General features: G+C 42.6%; 1 protein-coding gene and 1 long non-coding RNA gene across 3 annotated transcripts; one reads left to right on the forward strand and one right to left on the reverse strand.

Annotated features, from left to right (window-relative positions):
- The first annotated feature begins 493 nt into the window (after positions 1-493).
- On the forward strand, positions 494-12,387 carry TAGAP (T cell activation RhoGTPase activating protein). 2 transcript variants are annotated; one of them, XM_028723813.2, is made up of 10 exons: positions 496-785; positions 1,450-1,534; positions 1,645-1,698; positions 4,709-4,775; positions 5,533-5,702; positions 5,830-5,991; positions 6,125-6,234; positions 8,406-8,601; positions 9,093-9,198; positions 10,629-12,387. In XM_028723813.2, the coding sequence occupies exons 1-10, from the start codon at positions 766-768 to the stop codon at positions 11,912-11,914; spliced, it is 2,256 nt and encodes a 751-aa protein (XP_028579646.2). In that variant the 5' UTR covers positions 496-765; the 3' UTR covers positions 11,915-12,387. The 2 variants fall into 2 exon arrangements, with proteins under 2 accessions (XP_028579647.2, XP_028579646.2); XM_028723814.2 differs by lacking the exon at positions 1,645-1,698 and having other exon boundaries at positions 494-785.
- LOC114593837 (uncharacterized) lies at positions 3,387-4,108 on the reverse strand. Its single transcript, XR_013392064.1, has 3 exons — positions 4,059-4,108; positions 3,897-3,978; positions 3,387-3,774 (listed from the first exon to the last, which is right to left on the reverse strand). It is a non-coding gene; the product is annotated as an uncharacterized LOC114593837 (long non-coding RNA).
- Positions 12,388-12,693: the final 306 nt, after the last annotated feature.

The raw sequence follows: 12,693 nt of genomic DNA on the forward strand, positions 1-12,693 counted from the left end.
AGGCACAAATGTGTATAACTAATAGATAACTTTCTGCTTTTTGACCCTCCTCCCTCAATTTTTCTCCCCACATGCTCTATCCAACTCCATTGTAAAGGCTCAGACCCTGACCTAACTTGCCTTGATTTGGAACTTTTTAAAAAGACGTGGTTTATTAATTTGAGGTTAGATTTGACGTCTTAAGAGTCAGGCGCGCAGTGAAAGAAAGGTCTCTGAGAAGGATTCTCGTGCCTAAAACTGCAGAATGCCCTTTAAAAGGCCTCGAACCAGCCTACACACCACCACTTCTTTTTCTTCACACATCCCACCTGATTCCTGTCGTAAGGTGGAACATTCACCTGTGAGGCACTTCATCTGTTCCATTGCCTTTCCGTCTGTGACAATACTGGGGATTTTTTTATTCAAGAAGGAAAAAACAAAACACCCAAACACACAGCCAGACTGCAGCTGCCCTAAAAGGGAAGAGGAAGCCAAGGGGACTGGCGAGCATCTGCCGGGGAGCTCTGACTTCTGCCTTTGAGCCGTGATGCTCCTTCCTGTGCCTCTTACGTTTGTGACTTTCCACCTGCCCCCCTTTCCACCACAACTCATTTTGCATGCAGCACACGTGGTACGGAAGGGCTCTGTGTGTGTCTCCGCATCTCTCTCTCTGGCAAATTAGTCTGAGGAGGAGGAGAGCGTCATGCTGGTTCCCTTCTGTCTGCAGTTCACTCGAGTTGAAAGAACTCTGTCCTGATACCATTCTCTGGAGAGCCTAGAAGATGAATGTCTGTTAAAAGTTCACTGTAAGTAACTCGCTGGGATTTTTGTTAAGAGAAATGTTTAGGAAAAGGCACCCACTGCCCAACTTAACTGTACCTCAGTACAGCTGATGTTTAGCATTGTACATGGAACTTAACACCAATATCAAGCAGGTTAGGGGTATTCTTACATTGACAGATGTAATCCATCTGGTTAAAACTGTCTGCATTCACATAACTTACTGCTATAGATTATCTTTTCACATTGCTACATATTTTACAGCATGCTGTACATAGTGCTTGAATGGAGTGGATTCAAGAGTTGTTGTTTTCACTAGTGTAATGATGCTTTTATGTCAGGTTGTCGAGAGAATATTTGTATATGGGAGCATCTTTTAGTTCACATCTGATGCTTGAGACTAATCAAAGCCTTTTCAGAGGATTGAAGGCAGTTTGAGAGAGAGCTTACCACTTGTGGTGTGCACACTCAGTCCACTTTTCGCTTTTGGTAAAATAGACTTTGCGGATTTTGCACTGTGTCAAACACTCTCAAAAACCAGAGGTGACAGGGAGAGAAAACTAATGTGTGTGCATGTCACAGCCTCTCTCTCAAATCACTTTCAGCTCACGGTTGTTGTTTGTATTGAGTTTGAGTTTGCAGAAGGGGGGAATAAAATATTGTTAATATTTGCCTCCTCATTCTAAACAGGCAAACAAAAGGACTCAAAGGAGCAAACATCGTTAAAGCTTCCTTAACCAAAATCCTGATGAAGGTGCTAAGCAGCTGCAATACAGTGAGTTTTTATTGCCCCTTCAACTAATCTACTCTCTGAAGACTCTAGTATGTTATTACGCATAACTGAATGAGATTTTCACGATATCCTGCCTTTGTTTTGATTTGCAGCCCAAAACCATAAATGCGAGTGATATGGAGACTTTGATTGCATGCCAGTCAGAGGTAAACACCAGCTTCAAATTCTTTGCTGAGTCTTTACGTTACAGGCTACAATCCTAAGGAAGTATGCCCCATTGAACTTAGTGGGACTTACTTCTGAGCAAAGCTGCTCAGGATTGTACTACACAGCTCTGCCACTATGAAATCGCAGTCAGTCAAGGTTTTGCTATGCTTAATTGAAGTCAGAACGGAAGCACTGCTATTGTTGCTATTGCCATTATTGTTGTCTTTTTAAATACCCAGAGTTGCCATGTAACCCTTAGCTTGTACCTTCATGCTTATTGCATTAAAATCGTGTTTGCCAAAATTCAGTCATGAGCCTTGAGTTACAGTCTGCAGTCTGATAACTTGCAAGCAGCTCTACGTGGCCTGTTCTAGAGTGAATTAGGGTGACATGCTTAACTGATATGGATGTACATCCCACTGAAATGAAAAAATAGCTCTTTTCAGATGCTCTCGCCTGCTCGCCCAATTACAGTTGTGTGAAGGGAGGAGCGGGGCCCTTCACACACTGGGCGCCCGCTGTATGAGGTAGCAAGGTGCTCGCTGTACGATTGTGGGCTCACAATATGAATTAGAACTCTGATCAAACCAAGCCAAGTTCACGGTGCTTGTTTTTATATATACAGCCTGATATGGCTAGGGACCAAGATATTTGATGAAATGCCTTATCTCATATCTACATTGCCTGGGCATGAAGGTCAGGTGGGAATGCCTTCCTGTTCCTGATGGTGCCACGTCTGCCACAAATCTGGTATGTGGTTACTTGACAAAAGGCACTATCCACACACTCTGGAAACCCCTTTCGCTCTCAGATAAGATCAGTGGCGGCACTTCACAGCTTTCAATAAAAATTTCACCCAGGCTTGATTTTTTGGTTTTGCTTGATTTTTGTTTCCATGGAATTTTGCATTTTGTCATTACAATTTGTTCTTGTTCTATGGGCTGATTATGCTTTTATAGATGGATTATTTAATGGCTTGGGTTGGTGTTTTTTTTATTGCAAGTATATTGTAAACAAGTTTGAATCTATTGCTTGATTCTGTTGCACATCTTTTGAGGGGGGTACACCAGCTGCTAAGTTTTGAAAATAAAATAAATACATTTGTACAGCAGGTTCCTTGCTTCAGACCTTGGTCCCTGCAATGTCTGAATGGAAGGGGACAGGGCCAGCAAAGACCAGGCAGCAGCCACCAGGGCCCTGTTCTCCCATTCCCACCCCCATGTAGTTGTAGTTATAGGAGGAAAAAGACCTGAAAAGGACATGAGACTTTGCTAAAGTAAAGATGTTTTGAATTGAGCCGTAAAGCTGAAGCGTGTATGACCATAATACCGAAGCCTAAACATATTTCACTTTAAAGCCCCATCAATTTCAATGAGACACTGTTCTATGATGTGCAGTTAGAGCCTTACTTGGGTCTATGGCTAGGATCCAAAGACCTGCTTAGGTTCACAGAAGAAGCTTGCACTACTCCCTTTGGGATTGTTGACTTTTTCTGTGAGCCAATAACCCCCATGCCAAATTGCAAGCTGTTTTCAAAACTCAGTTGCTCAGTTACAAAAGCTGAGGGGGATGATAGGGAAGAAAGGTATCTGAGAAAGCAACTTGTGCCCAACTCATCCCATTGTTCACTCTATTATTGTTTTCTATAAAAATTGATAAGAGCTACACCAGGGAACCTGCACTGAAAAGGATAAACCAAGAACTCTGGCCACAAGTTTCAATGTAAGGATTAATTACTACTCAAGAGTTGAAAAGAAAAAAACGTGTATATTCTGCAAAGAATGACAGTTTAAAGCTAATAGTAAATTTAAACACAACGTGTGAGTACAATGGTTTTAAGATAATAATAAATTTAGATATTAGTATGCAATAATATAGTATAAAGGTACATAAAATACCAGTACACAACAATAGTTTTATACAAGTCTCAATGGTAGTCAAAAAGAGTCCATATTATATAAACTCAGAATAAAGAATAAAGAGCCAAAAAGGAGTATCCGGAGTATGAATCAGATGTACGACTCAGTAGTGGTGACCAGGACAGGGCCCTGTTTCGGAGTAAACGCCTTCTTCAGCTGGTAATATCAAATAATATGTCAAAATAAATCAAGGTTCTTCAATTCCATAGATCATAAATATAATAAAGTATATACATTCTAAAGTGAATTAGCACATATCATGATATTTGGTTCCATACCTCGGTTTTTTGAGGACTATAAATCTGTTGGAAGTCTATATCATATCATATAGTTCTTTTATGTTTCTTTTTCAACATGCGTCTAGAAATAAGAATTTACAAGAGTTATTATTTCCAGTCAAATTGTTTTTAAAAACGGACATCAGATGAGTGTTTTCTCACCTTAGATAATTGAATCCAAGTTTTCTTGCGTTTCTCTGTGCATTTTCTATTAGGGAGTGAGATCATTGTCTTATATATGTGTCTGTGGGGGAGGAGGGGGAGGATAGGCTCTCCCTTCTTAAAGGTGTAAACAGAGAAGAGATTTGAAATCCAAGGTCATCTATAATGGTTTTTTAAAGAAAAGAATTGTAGTCTTGATGTTCATTCAAGCCCTTGGGGGACATCGTTTCAAACAGATGAATATATCGTGCTTCCTGTTGTAACAATAGTCTATCAATATTTCTCCTGGTATATAAATCTACTTTTGGTTTCCAGATAATGAAGAAAACAAAATCATCCTCCGTGTGTTTTTGCTGTATATAATGTTCCACCATTGGGGCTTCTAGCACTCTGTTGCGGATCCGTGATCGATGCTGGGATTGCGCATGCCAGTCCATGTAACTTCCAGTCCTGTTGTTGCCAATACTGACTGTTTGCTTATCCCCTGCCAAGTGCCAGGCAGAAGTTGTGAGACAACTTAAAGGAAGTTTGCTTTCCATTTGGGGGAAGAAACATTGCACAGATATATTATGGCCGTGAGCTACGTGGATATGCTAACTAAATAAACCATTTAAGTGACTTTCTTTCTTAATGATCATTGTTTATTTCAGGCTGACATCAAGAAATGCCACTTCTTCATGCCATGTGACACTGAAGACGGACTGTGTCATCTGACTGGTGCGTTTTAACAAGGAAATGATGCCCTTTGATAAGCATGAAAATGAGTCATTCCGCCATGCCATAACGATGCTCCTTAATTTTACTATACAAGTACAATCAAGTGCTGAAACGTTTCCTTTGCTCCACTGTGCAGTAGCAGCAGATAGTAGGATCTGTCTTTACAGAGGTTATACTTTGTTTCTTCCTGCTGGGGCCATTCTGTGCAATGGAACAGCAGCAGCCTGGGACACCCCCACGTTTAAGACTGGGATTACAATCAGCATCAGCTTTCTAAATTGCCCCCTGGTGGCAGCCCTGCATAGAACTGAGGTTTCTAATAGTAGGCAACGAGTTTGGCGGGAAGGCCATTGTAAAGCCAAAGCAAAGTGGCTACAGATTCTTCCACCTTAGTTATGCTGCATCTGCACTGTGCATTTAAAGCACTGTTATACCACTTTCAGGGTACTGAGAGTTGCTAGGAGGCCTCTGTTCCCCTCATGAAGCTCTATGAGCTGGTGCCCTCTTTCTCCTTGTCTGTTCGTTTTAGGCTGCCCATCATATACTCACTTAGCTGGGAGTCAGGCCCATTGAATCTAATGGGGCTCACCTCTGAACAGGCACACATAGGATTGCACCATTAATCGCCTATACTTCATGGCTTCTCTTTATTCCATGGGCGTTTTACGTCTCTTTAGACAATTTAGCAGTAATATGTCATTCACGCGTGTATCTAATGTTAATCACTTTTCTTGTTCCTTTTTCTTCTCTCCAACAGATACTAATAAGAAGAGAAAGAAAGTAATATCTTGGCCATTTATGCTGAGAAGAACCACCACTGGATCAGAGACTCTGGGGAATCTGGAATCTGACCTGAAGCCTCCACTGTTTGATCAGCCATTGTCGATTGTCTGCAGTGAAGATGATATGCTGCCCAAGCCAATACAGGTAAGCAAAGTGTATACATATTCCAGGTAAACAGTTGTGTTACAATGACTGTGTTGGGTTCTCTGCGGCTGTTCCTAATGAGATGACAAGCCGCCTTTCTTTTATTCTTGTTCTTTTGCGTACATAGGATATCCTTACAATGCTCTTCTTGGAAGGGCCTTTAACGGAAGGAATATTCCGGAAAGCTGCCAACGAAAAGGCCCGCAAGGAGCTGAAAGAAGAGTTAAACTTCGGAGGGAAAGTTGATTTTGAAGATAAACCTGTTCATCTGTTAGCAGTGGTTTTAAAGGTATATTTGCTTGGTTTCTTGCTGTAACAATTTGTTTCATTACCCCAACTTTTGGAAAAGGCACCAATACTTACTGTTACACTATAGCAAAACATGTTTCCTCCATGCTAAAATGAGGCTCATTATCTTGCAGGATTTCCTTCGAAACATTCCCCATAAACTGCTGCTCTCTGAGCTTTATGATGAGTGGATGATGGCACTGGAGAAGATGACCCACCACAAAAGGACTGAAGCAATGAAAGAGTAAGCTGATCCTCCTTCAGAGAGTCTCTTACTGCTGTGCCTTGCAATGCAGTGGGATCCTGATCCTAAACAGCTTTTATCTCAGCTCCTACAGCTTTTATCTCAGCTCATATTTATTCTGGTAATGGTTTAAGGAATCTGGTAATGGTTTAAGGAATCATTTAGGTGGCTTTTAAGATCACCTCCATGATTCCTCATGATTCTTATTGAAAGTACACCTGAACATGCTTATTTGTGAAACTGATCGATATCAATGGTAATCATGCTTAGGAATGCAGTCTAAGAGTGATTCTAAGTATGTTTGCTCAGAAATAAGTCTCTCTGAAGTTGGGCTTATTCTCCAATAAGTATGGGTCAGCTTGCATCCTAAGGCTTGCAACCATATAAACTTAGTGGGAACTTACTTAAGAACAAACCTATATATGGTGAAACTACAATTTGTGCAGTCAACAACAAGGGAAGGTTTGAGGGTTTTCTCTTCCAAACTGTGACCTTGCTTTCAATAATTTTTCTTCTCTAGTTCAAAAGGGTGTGAAAGTGGTCCTAAGGGGGCAAATGTGGTAGAAGGTTATGTATTCCCACTTCCAAGGCATTTGGTATGTCAAGACAGAAAATGTTGTCTCAGTTGCCTAGGCCAGTGGTTTTTCAACCAGTGTGCCATGGAACCCTGGGGTGCCTTGAATGATGGCCAGCAGTGCAGCGGGAAACACTGGCCTCTGTCCCTCTTTCCATCCCTCCTTCCTCTGATGCCCCTCTCACATCTCTGCCTCCCAAGGGCTTGCACAGCTGTTTGTTGCAACAGCTCTGGCTACAAGCTCCGCAGGCAATTGGTGCTTCTGGGTCTGGCCAGGGGAGCTTCCCAGGCCCCTGTGGGGCAGTGTGAGGAGGTGTCTGTCTTTGGGGCAGGGGGGGCAGCTTAGAGACCGGGAGTGGCAGCTGCGGTTGCCCAGACAACTCCCAAGGAAAGGGAAGAGGAAGCTGAGGGAACACTCCACAAGGGAGGGTATTTGAAAAAGGGTGTGAGGCGGCCAGCTCTGCAGGCAAGAGGTGACATAACTGGGCCCTTGAGCCCCACAGGAGCGCTGCAGAAAAAATGTAGTTGGTCAAGGGAGCAAACTCAAAAAGTTTGAAAACCTCTGGCCTAGGCAATGGGGTTGTATTTACTCTTTCCTACAATTCAGAATGAGGACTTTGTTTGCCTCATGAAGTTATCAGCCAAATCTGAATGGCTACATGGCATCATGAAGGTATCATCCTGTCACAGTGATCACATCAGCAGATCTGAATGATAATGTGAAACATGTCATCTCTATGTGACCCCTATTGTCTCAATGTGATCCCTGAATGGCAAGGATGAAGCAGTGAAGAAGCCCTTCACTGACTGCAGCTTGGTGCAGGATGGAGGCAAAAGAGTGAAATATACAGTATTTTTCATAAACGTTTTTGCCCACTTTGAAATAGCAACTATTGCAGCAAAAACAAAGCTCACACAAATATGGAACATCGTAAATTGTAGTCCTAAGTGTATTTACTTTCAAGCAAGCTCCACTGAATTCAGTAGGATTTACTGCTGAGTAAGCATGATTAGGATCCGGTTATAACAAGTACTGAAAGCTTACAATCCAGTTACCATTTTACTAAAATAAACAGTGAGGTAGTAATGGTATGCCACAAACAAATACATTCAAATACTGAAAACTTTTAAGCCACATTGAAGTCAGTAGGAGTAAAATGTGCTCAACCCTGGATGAACCGTGATGATATTTTCAGTCACCTTTTCAATCCTGTAGGGAAAAGAGCCAACCCTCTGTGATAACTAAGAACTGACTTACATGGAATAAATGTCTTTCTTGATTGATTGATTGATTGATTGATTGATTGTGCATGCCATCTTATTATTGTTACAATTATCAAATCAGGTGCTTTTTTAACTCCATAGTTTTACATCGGAATTACACTGTTTGGGGCCTGGTCAGGAGTTTGTGGTTAGCCAGTTTCGACCATGCAAAGCTGCAGTCTGGGGACTTTTGAATGGGAATTTTGAGAGACCACTTTAAGCGAGCATTTCCACATTTGAGCGGAAGTATCACTCATACTGGTGAATCTGATGGTTTAAAAAAAGCAGAAGTTTCTGAGGATTACTTTTTCCTCTCATATGTTCATTTCTTTAGGGTTGCGAGCAAACTCCCGAGACCCAACCTTCTTCTGCTCAAGCATTTGCTCTGCGTGCTTCACCACATCAGCAAAAGCTCAGAGGTCAACAAAATGGATTCCAGCAACCTTGCCATCTGTGTTGGGCCAAACATTCTGACTCCAGTTCGTGACCAAAGCCTACCACTTGAAGCCCAGAAAAAGCTAACAGATAAGGTCGGCTTACTTTTGCTTCCTGTTCCTGTCATGTTCACTTTTCATCTTTTGCTATTTATTTTCCAAAGTAAAGGCCATTGCTATGACACACATTGAAACATAGGAAGCTGACTTATGGCGAATCGGACCAATAGTCCAGCTATTTCCCCATTGTCTACCCTGGCTTCATGCAGCACATAGTTAAACTATGGAGCTCACTCCTGCAGAGTAATAATAATGATTTTATTATTTATACCCTGGCACCTGACTCCAGGCTTCTCCCAGGTATCTCCAGCAGGCTTCAGTGGTGATGGGCAAAGGCCCTGAGCCAAAACAGGTGGGGAGAGCAAGGCAGGTTTGCCATCCATTTCCTTTCCATCCCATCTGCAGGACTACACCATATATGTCCTGCGAATTTCCCTTCCAGAATTCTTAAATATGAAGAACTATACCAATAACTGTTGGTTGAGACGAATGCCTGATTAACAAATATCCTTCTTTGATTTGCACAGGTGAAGACACTGGTGGAATTTCTCATTGATAACTGCTTTGATATATTTGGGGAAGAAATCTCTTCACTGTTCAGCATCTCTCCTGATGATTCCCTGGACAGGCAAGGTACTAATAATATTCTATATTTGCATCAGGCTTCTTTGGCGATTTGGCTAATCACGATTCAGAGAAATGTTTTCTCTTGAATGTGCCAGGATTTCGTTGAAAGTGCCACACCGATAGCTTGATATAATTGTTCATTGTTGGTTTATTTAGACATGTTCTAAACTGCTGAGGAAGTGGTTAGTGATAGCCAACAAACCACAATGCTGGATCCTGTCCAACTGTTAAGCAGATGTATCTCAAAAGGAACATAGGAAGCTGCCTTTTGCTTAGTCAGACCAGTGGTCCATTGAGCTCGGTGACAGTGGTTATTCAGGGTTCTGTCAGGGGTCTCTTCCAGCCCTACCTGGGGGTAGAGTCTGGGGCCCCTGCTGCATGCAAACCAAATGCTCTCCTACTAAGCTCGGGTCCTTCCTCTGACAGGCTCATATGGGAGTCTAATCCTATTAACCTACCACTAAAGTTGCTCTCCTACAGGAGTAGGCAAAAAGACCTCATTAAGCCCCATGAAGCTTCAACTGGAGGTACAACTCTGAGTGGACATATGAAAGACCCCTGGGTAAATGTGGAATGTCAATGTCTTTGGTTCTCATTTCCTTTTTATACAGTTTGAGAAGGGTCAAAATGAGGTATCTGCTTCACACGCAGAAGATACCAGGCTCAGTTCCCAGTATCTCCAGGTGGAACTGGGGATATTCCCTGTCTAGAACCCTAGAAAGTTGCTGCCTCTCAGTGTTGATGACATTGAGATAGCTGGGCCAGCATTCTGATGCTGTATGAGCCAGTTTCCTGTGTCCCTATGGCATCTCAGGATGGCTGTATGTTGACCTAATAGCAGGCAGTTGTGTTTTACCTCAGAAACGTCAATAGAATTTCTCTGGCATTTAGAATGTGAGAAACCAGGATGAAGCACCTCTCATTTCTGAAGATAAAAAAATTACTGTATATGTTTATATAGTATTTTTAATCATCGGAGATATTAGACAGAGCATGGAGGGGAGAGAAACCATGTGCATTTTGGTAAAAACGTGAAAAATAAAAGTCACCAGTTCCCTAGGTTGGTAGGATTGCACACTACAATTTTTGGCAAATTCAAAAATATTGTTTTAAATACTGTGGAATGTGGGCATTTGTCCATGACACTTTTAGAAGTAGAAAAATTTCAGGGGTACCCTGCCCTCCAGATGTTGTTGTTTGTCTCTCACTACCATCAGACCCAACCAACATAGCCAATAGTTGGGGATGGTGAGAATTGTAGTCCATCAACATCTGGAAGGTACCACATTGGCTACCCTTAAAAGTCTGGAAGGTTTTAGCCCCCCCCCATTGTTTTATATGCAATATATACATTTTTGTTGCTGCTAATGGTAATTGGCTAATTTATAAAGACTGGACCTGCCCCAGTTTGCTCACATTTGCTTCCTCTCCTCCAGATACGTTGTCTGCTAGACGCCAACATGATTCTGCCTATGACAGCACAGATTTTGAGGAAGAATGCAATTCCAGTGAACTCCAGGCCAACGATCTACCACAAGCCAGGGGGACAGAACACAGGTGCAGCAGTACAGAGCTGTACTCTCGAGAGCCAGTAGCCCAGGCTCCACCTGTCTCTTCTCCTGTGACTCGGTTTAAAAAATCCATAGGCAACCTGGATAGGAGGTTCTCTGAGCCAGACATGCTCTCTTCTAAGGGCTGCCAGGGAAGCTGTATGAGAAGCCAGAAGTTAGCCAGAAGTGAGGAGAGTGTGATTCGGCAGGAGGAACTGCGGTTGAAGTGCCAAGGCCTGAGAGAGGAAATGGCAGGAGAACGTCGTCTTGCAGGCCTCTATAGGAACAAGAAGCCATCCAACCTGACAATAAAAACTAGTCTGCTGTCGGAATTGTCAAACAATTCACTGCCCAGAACATCCTCTGGCAGTTCGCTAGACAGTGCTTCTCCAGTCTCTGACTGTTCTGTCTTCACCAGCTCACCACTGACGTCGCCTTCCATCGCCAAGAAAAACGCCTTAACTCGGCCGCAGTCTTTTTCTACCAAGGCTTCCAGCGGAAGTGACACCACCTCCATCAGAGAGCTCAAGAGGCATTCCATGTCGTTTTCTGTGGCAACCCGCAAGAAGGTGCTAACGAAAACCCAAAGCTGCGGTATAGGTGGCTTTCAGAGGGACAGTTTCAAGAAGGACTCCAAGAAAGAGAGACATCTTTCCTGCCGCATAGTCCACGCAACTTGTGCTGATGACCACAGCCCAGCACCTTCGCGGGGTCAACCAAGGTCTCGTTTCATGTCAGCAGATGAAGTGTTTCGGCTTGTCGACCAGAGGAATCCTGGGAATCCTCCGTCTTATGAGGAGGCTACCAGAAACTGCTCAGCTGCTAGGCTTCCCTCATACAGTAGCTTAACGGTTCGAAATATGAGATCCACTGTGCTGTCTCCAGACTTTGAGCCTCAGCGTTCGAGACTCAATAAAGAGGTTACAAACAAAGTATACAAGGACTTTTTTAACGACAGGCTCTCTGTGACCAGTGATCCTAAGGACAAGGCACCAGCCGTTGACTTTGTTATTGGAATACATTCCCGAGCTAATTTGCCCCTAACCCCTCAAGTCTATCGCCTCAGGACCATGTCTGGCTCTTATCAAAAGAACAAACAAGAATACCTGACACAGCCATGCAGCCAGCCAGCCTTTGGCCACATACAGTGCACTAAGGAATCCTATGTTTAACTTATCTGTCCCCTTTCAACACAATGTCTGCTGTACACATGGCACGAAAGCAAGTCTTTCAACTGCATCTAATATAAGCTCACCTATGTCTACCTTTCCTTGAAAGGGTAGCCTTCTCAGTGTCATATGGAATATGCACTGTTCTTCCTGAAATGTGTAGCTCTTGTACATAATGGATATATCTCTTGTTATTTGTGTCTGTGGATTTTAAAGCTATACAAGAGGACTGGCGGTTTTATTCATCTTGTTCCTTATACATTGTGTGATCATTCCTTTCCCCCTTAAATATAGCCAGGAGTCCAGATTGCTGTAGGAAATGCTCTAGACCATCTTAACAATGAGCTGCTTTGTCTGGGTTTGCATTACTCAAGTGTCCTAGTGTCTACCACTTCCCCTTTATATGCTATTTCCAACTGAAATAAACCTCCGTCTTATGAAATGGTCCCCAGCCAAAAATAAAAAATTAAAATGCAGGATCTGCTTTCTGTTTCTTTAGGTTATCGCTAAAAATCCAAGCAAATACCCTCATCTGCAACATCTTTTCTGCTAGTTCAATGGATCTGAAGATTTGCCTTTCTGAATAAATGTTCATCCAGGTCACTATTCTGTCTCTTAATGTAGCCTGTCATATGCTTGAGCACAATGGAGATTAGATCAACAGAGATATGCTACCTTTGAACTTCATTAGCTAAGAACCCATTACAACCGGGTGCTGTGCAGAAAATTATTTAAAAACAAAAGGGCACCAACCCCAAAGTTTCCAATTTTTAATGCTGTCT

The sequence above is a fragment of the Podarcis muralis genome, chromosome 3 (genome assembly GCF_964188315.1).
Source record: "Podarcis muralis chromosome 3, rPodMur119.hap1.1, whole genome shotgun sequence".
Lineage (NCBI taxonomy): Eukaryota > Metazoa > Chordata > Lepidosauria > Squamata > Lacertidae > Podarcis > Podarcis muralis.